At 28.1% G+C, this 7,435-nt stretch overlaps 1 protein-coding gene across 1 annotated transcript; it reads right to left on the bottom strand.

The window, feature by feature from the left end:
* Nucleotides 1–5,150: 5,150 nt before the first annotated feature.
* Nucleotides 5,151–5,556, bottom strand: LOC114387160 (ethylene-responsive transcription factor ERF098-like). The gene has a single exon (XM_028347293.1). The coding sequence runs from the start codon at nucleotides 5,554–5,556 to the stop codon at nucleotides 5,191–5,193; it is 366 nt and encodes a 121-aa protein (XP_028203094.1). The 3' UTR covers nucleotides 5,151–5,190.
* Between the last annotated feature and the right edge of the window lie 1,879 nt (nucleotides 5,557–7,435).

Genomic DNA, 7,435 nt, shown 5'->3' with positions numbered 1-7,435 from the left:
TCTATATTTCTTATAATTAAGAGCAAGAAATTAATTATTGTCTTTTGTAATATATCTCATTCTGTAAGATTTTTTATGTTTGATTTTAATATATGTTTCTCTTCATCTCTTAACTAATTAACTGGATAGATTAATAGAGAATTACATCATTTATTAAATATGATGGCTAATAAAATATCATGTTATTGTTTAACATATCCCAACTCATGATATTATTAAAATCAAACATAAAAATTTAATAATAAAATAAAATAAAAATAAAGTTTAAGTAATAAAATAAAAATAGACTATATTACCGGTCTCAGACAAAACATAAGCTAATTTTTAAATAAATTTTTTAACTATTTTTTTTCAACTAACTCCTAAACTTTTGGAACTTAATTAAAAAATAAATAATTTAGAGAGACAAAGATAGATATGTGTGTGTCCGATGCACAAATTTTGTCTAATTCGTCACTTTAACATTCTATATTTGAATTAAGAACAAATAGAAAGAAAGAAACACAGGATTAGAGAGGTCTTTTCCGGTAGGTATAGGTGAGACGGCCACTTGGTCGAAATAAAATAAAGTGAGGTTACATTTATAATTTCACAGAAGAATGTTAATAATATCTTTTAATATATTCTTTTTGAATATATATTTTTATTAATGATTGAATTTTATTAAAAATTATTAAAATTTATGAGTCTAACTTTTTATTTAGAAACTCGTTATTTTATACTTTAAAATAATTTTTAACTAATGATAAAAAAGATATTAATAATAATATGAAAAAATATATATTGATTACAATTCCCTTATTTGGAATTGTGGATTGTTTATTAGAGTAGAATGATTGGATCTTATAACAGCGACAGCTCAAAAAAGTAATGATAGAGGAGACATGATAATAGTTTTTTGTTTTACATGAGAATTTATTTATTTTTGAATAATGTGAATAAAGTTAAAAACAGTAAAAACTTGACTCAGACTTTTTTTTATCAATACTTGACTAAGAGTTTAACACTATAATTAATAGTGTTAAAAAAATTGAAATTGAGCACGGAATGTGCCCCACATCAGCTTACGTATGTACACACGTCGCACGTTTCATTTCATTTTATATTCTTTTATAATTTGAAAAATATATGATACAAATATTTTTTATATATTTTATTTACACCATAACGAAAAGAGGAATAGAAAAAAAAATTCAATATTATTTTTATTTTATTCCCTTTAATTTTTTTTTTCATTTTATTTGAACTTATCATGTTTGAATAAACTTTTTAATACGTAGTTGTAGAAGAAGAAAAAAAGTGTAATGTAAATTAAAATTTATTCTACTTTTTTAAAAATCTAAAATACACAAATAGATTTAAATTTATGAAAGAAACTTATTCTTTTTTAGTATAAATAATTATTGAATAACGCATCCAAACAGCATCTTAATTTTCATTTTTGACACAAAAATCTTGATTTTCATACTAATTATTAGATTATATTAATTAATTAGTTGTGGCACATAAACCGTCAAACCTAGCTAATTCAAAATTGCTGTAGATCATTGGACTTGCGGTGTTAATAATTTGATTTGACATTAAGATTACTGAAATTGATTCGGTGCAGATGATTTGATCATCTGAATTGTATTATGATTCAATTTATGTTTTTCGAAAATAATTCATAAGCTTTTTCAAATATAAATTTCTTGTATATGATTAAGCTTAAGAAGTTTTATTTATGGTATAATTATTTAATATTCAGCAAAAACAAAAGATTAAGCTTAGGAAATTTTATGTAGGCTAAATTATACATTAGTACTATATCTTGTTATAATTAAACACTACTCCCACTGGGGCTAGTAAGCCCCACAACCCAAAGCGCGAAGAACAAATAGAATTTGCTACAAAAGCCGGCTAGAGATCCAACTTACAAAAATTTTAGAGGGAGGAAAACATATTTATCCTATATTTTGTGTACTATTATTAAAACTTTAATGCTAGAGATCTAACAGCAGCATAACAATTAACCTAACATAAAGTATGCTTAAAGGAGAAACAAACATTCTAAACAAATTAGTAAAGCTCCAGTTTTATGATAGATAAAATAATTATATATAGTGCCTCTAAATTGATCTTCCCTTAAAAACTTTGATTATTAAATTAACTTCTTAAATACTTAAATCGTCAAATTATTATTATTTCTCTACAAATATTGCTATTAAATTAGCCTTTCCAATTTCAGTTCACATTTGACACTCCTAAGTAATTTTCAACTTTCTTTTTGGATGAAACCTACACATATAAGAATTCAGAAAACTACTAAACATTTTGGCATATAATGTGCTTGTGTCTGAAAATGAGTTTTAGGTGCTACTTTCATCATTCAATAGATCAATGAACCATATGTCCTTATAACATTGTAGTCAATATCTGATTAATTAAGGTAAACTAGCCACCTTCCTAGCTGCTAAGCTAGAACAAAAATATTCTTGATAACAATAAAGAAAGGATCGATTAATTTTTATAGGCCGAAACATATTTATTAAAATTAGCTAAACTAAAGCCCAAGTAGTACCTAAGTAAAGCCTAAAAGTCGATACTTTCAGTCCAAAGAAAGTGTTAAGCTAAAATCCCCTGTTTCTTGTTTCATCAAAGCATGTGAACTATATAAAATCATTGAGAGTAATTAAGTGCATGATAATTGTTTAATTATTTAAAACTAACACATGAAACAGTTAAGAGGGAAAAAAAATCCATCGACCAAAACTTACGATTGAAGGGTTTCAAACAAGAAGACAAACATAGGATAACTAAGTCAGCTGCCACATTTAAGTAACTTGCAACTAACTATTTAACTAAACCTTAAGCTCACTCTGACTACTTCTTCACATAGGAAATATTTAATAATATTTTGAACAGAAAAGTCATCAATAAATACTGAACACCTACGAAGTAATCGGAAGCAATCAATAAATTAAGATTATATAATTAGTCGAACGGTACTGAAGAAAAATATTACATTAGAGACCAAATTAAGATGGCTCGACTCTATGCAGTTGATGTGACATAAATGATCAAGGTGAGGAGTTGGTTGTGGCTTAACACTAGGTTGAAACTTCTGTTTTCTCCTTGTTTGAGTGGTATTATAATCTTGTTCAATGTATTTGTATGAACTCTTATGGTAATTCCTTGAACTCATCTTGTTCAATGTACCCTTTTACTTCAACTGTCGATATATTTTTAACTTTTTCCAAAATTATTTGCCTAGTAACTCCTGAGAAGGACAGGTTACCTGTTTCAGAATTTAAGTCATGCCAATGCTTCATTAGCAACTTAGCATATATACCAACTTTAGCTAAATTAATATAGATTTCCATCAATAAATTAAGTCTGCTTTTAACATATCAGTGTTTGCCCCCCCCCCCCCCCCTATAATCCAATTGCCTTCTAAGCCATCATCCATGTTCAAACAGTGGCGCCAGGAAAAATGCATGAATGAAGGTGATCTTAAAAAAAAAGTAGTAGTAATAAAGAAATTGTATTCTTATATATGAATAATATTACTTCTACGTAATATTCTTATAATAAATTTTACAATTTAGTAGAGAAATAAAAAAAAAGAGAAAAAAAAGTATATAATTTGATGAGAATTTAATAAGCATCAACTATCGATCACTATTTAAAAATTTACATTATCAATCAATAAAAATTATTTTTTATATAACTTTTAGGATAATTATTAAAAAATTAACAAATTTATTATATATATATATATATTAATTTATGACCGAATAATAGTATAAAAACCTTTAGAGTATATATGTTATTTATGTGAATGTATATGTTGCTTATAAATAGTATAAAGTGTCATTTATTGTAATTAAGTACAACACTATCATTTTTCTATCATGTCTTGGATCCATTTCTTGGCGGCCAAATGGATCCATATCCATGGGCCTAGATAAAAATTTTAACAAATTAAGGTATAAATATTGTTTTTTTTTTTTTTTTTACGTAAGGATTTGGATATATTAATTCGAAACAAAGCTTTGTACATCAGCATAGAGGAGAGCAACCACCTGATGTGGAGTTTCCTCAATCCAGATCCTATCATTTACATCAAAAGCTAGATTATCTAATGTATCAGCAACTCTATTACTAGACCTTTTAACCAAACTGATCTGGCACCTAGAAAATTGCCTAACTAATTAAGCCTTTACACTCAAGGATGATATCATGAAATAAGACAATGCGGACTTGGAGTTATTCTCCCACGCTTGGACAACATTGTGGAAGAAAAGGTTCAGTGTAGTCTCCATAGCCCACTTCAAAACAATAATTTAATACTGACATTATATTATCAATATATTAACTTAACTTTATTTCATAGAATTTTGAGATATACAATAAAGTAGTCCATTAAAAGGTTACGAATTAGTTTTGTTGACATAATTCATGGCAACGCTATTGACCAAGCTTTCAAAGAGGATGGTATTGAACCTCGACATAATGCAGTTCAACAATACCGTGTAATATAAGAACGTGCATGGCTTCACAACCATGCTGCAATTATCATGCAAATATTTAGTAATTACACACAACTTATCCAAAACTAAACACGAAACTAAAGTTAACATGTTTAAATTTGAGAAATGAGAAACACTACCTTGAGCACATACTGAAATAGCGTGCCACATGATCTGCATATATTAAAAAATCCTAATCAGTAATCACCGTACCCTCACCCACGTAACATTACTCTTGAATTCAATGATCGAATTGTTGAGGTTTCAGGTATCTATCATCCGAATCCTACTTCACTAACCACATTGGAGAAACAACATTTCTAAATACCCAAGCTCTGAGCTATCCTATATTACCGATTTCAGAATGCAATTATATAATGGTTGGGATGCAAAATAGAAAAACTCGTTCACCCATTTTCTTATTAGGAAGGAATTGAACCAAGATGTCATCGGGACTTATCACTTATCAGGGTCCAGCCAAATCATTAAAAAAATATTTTTGGTAAGATTTCGTTGCATTAATTGTAAGACATTTTAAGCATACACAATTTAATTCAATCAATGGGTGGGAAAGATTTTTTGGAAATCAATCTGAACCCTAAATCACAAGTTCAGATAATAATTAATACAAGTGGAGGGAAAAAAAAAAGGATCTCAAAAGAAGGGAATAGTCCACTGCTTAGTCTTCATTTCTTCTCTTCTCTTCTAACTCAAGAAGTTCTTCCAACACCTTGTCATCCAAATACTCTAACTCAATAACTTCCGTATCAAAAGAACTTTCATTTCCCTTAGTAGAAGAATTTGATAATACAAAAGGAAGATGAGAATAGTACTCATCAGGAAAATTAAGGATTGCAAGAGCACCCCTCAAACCAATGGCTGCACGATCATAAGCTCTAGCGGCTTCTTCAGCCGTGTCAAATGTCCCTAACCATTGTCTTCCCGTCGGTTTCGTTGGATCTCTGATCTCTGCTCCGAACTTACCCCATGGCCTTCTTCTCACTCCGCGGTACTTCACTTCTTCCTCTCCCTTCTCTTTCTCCATATTTGCTTAATTAAAATAACTAAATTTTTTTTTTTTTGCACTCTTTTTTGTGAGGTGTGATCAGTACTTATGCTTATGCCTATGTATGTATATATAGGCAGCTTATAATATGCTAAAATTGTTTTATATTTTTAGGTTTTGTTTTGTTCCTATCGACATGGTTCTTAGCTTTCGCGAGGAAGAGTAAAAGTTCGACTCTTCTTTGACTTGGTTTATATTTTGGAAAGAACTGGTGCTAAAATGAATATATATGGACAGGTTCCAATGCACAAATTTTGTCTCCATGATGTTGATAGTTGTCACTTTAACGTCTTAGTTACGTTTAGAGGTCTTTGTCTAGTAGGTAAAGGTGAGGTGGCGACTGGGTAGAAATAAAATAGAGTGCTGAGATTTATTTTATTTTTTGGATTATTTAAATTAGAGTAGAACGATAGAACCTTAAAATATTGACATATCGATCCTTGAAGGTTTGAATAGCGGAGACAAGATAAATATATTTTATTCTACGTGAGGAAAGAATTTGAATAATGAGAATAAAGCTAAAAGCAATAAAAACTTAAGAATTTGATATTATAACAGTATTAAATAATTTTGAAATTCAGCGGAGAATGTTCGGACGTGCCTGTGCCCTATAATATATTTCCTCAATTACGTAAGTGCATACATTTCATTTTAGGCTTAATTCTATTTTTGTCCTAAAAGCTTTTTAATGTTAATTAAGAATTTGGCTCCTATTTAAAAGCATTGCAAATATTGACCCACGTACAAAAATAGTAACAATTAAGATATTTTGTAGCGAGTTTTCTGTAAAACTGTCACAGTGAACACAATTGTTTTTAAGGGAATAAACTTATTATATTTTATTTAGAATAGGAACATGAAAGCAATTGGAAATATATTCAAAAATATATATACATGCTAGCTTGAAACCTAGATATTCTAACTAGAGAGTTGACAACTTCAATGTTTGTCTTCTTACTAAACTCATCTTAGAGTTTGAAAAATTACTTAAAAGGGAAGTATTTAGCAATATTATATAAATTGAGAGGCAAAATTCAGGGGGGTGAAATTCAGGATAAAATTGGAGGGAAAAAATGTAATCAAGCCTTCATTTTATTCTATACTCTTGTTTTTTTTTTCGATTTAAAAGATATATGGTCATTTTTTTTCTTTTATTTATACCATGATAAAAATATCTAAAAACAGAGAATAGTTTGATAATATTTGTGTATAAATACCGACAGCAACAGAATTATAACTTCAAATCTTGTGTAAACCATCTAAACTTCCACTGCTAGGCTAATCCTCTATAATAGTTATCTTATTTTAATGTCCGTATTAACAAGGACTATTTTGTACCATTCATTTATCTAACAGAATAAAATACCATTCATTTCATTTAATGTCAGTATTGATTATTAGATTAACTAGTTAGCTGCAGGCTGCAGTTCAAAAATGTATAGCATTTTTTTATGAGCATGCTGTAGATCATATTTGACTTGGAGTGTCAATGATTTGATTTGACATTATTATTGTTATTATTATTTAAATTGATCCGGTGTAGATGATTTGACCTGAATTGTATTATGATTGAATTAGATTTTTTTTAAAAATAATTTCATATTCTTTTTAAAAATAGAAAATTTTTAAATTAAATGTATATGATTAAGATAAAGAATAAGAAATTTCATTTATCTTGCGTTGCAGTATTTATACTAAAATTAGTTTATCCGTAAAAAAAATTTGTTGATTTTCATTCCATATAAATATGAAATTATTCTCATAAGTAAATAGTAAAATTACTGGCTCATATAAAATTTTATTATATATATAAAGTAAAATATAACTCTAAAACTCATCTCAAATTTCTTTATAAAAA

This window comes from Glycine soja, chromosome 15 (genome assembly GCF_004193775.1).
Source record: "Glycine soja cultivar W05 chromosome 15, ASM419377v2, whole genome shotgun sequence".
Classification (NCBI taxonomy): domain Eukaryota; kingdom Viridiplantae; phylum Streptophyta; class Magnoliopsida; order Fabales; family Fabaceae; genus Glycine; species Glycine soja.
This window is presented reverse-complemented; position numbering and strand designations above follow the sequence as displayed.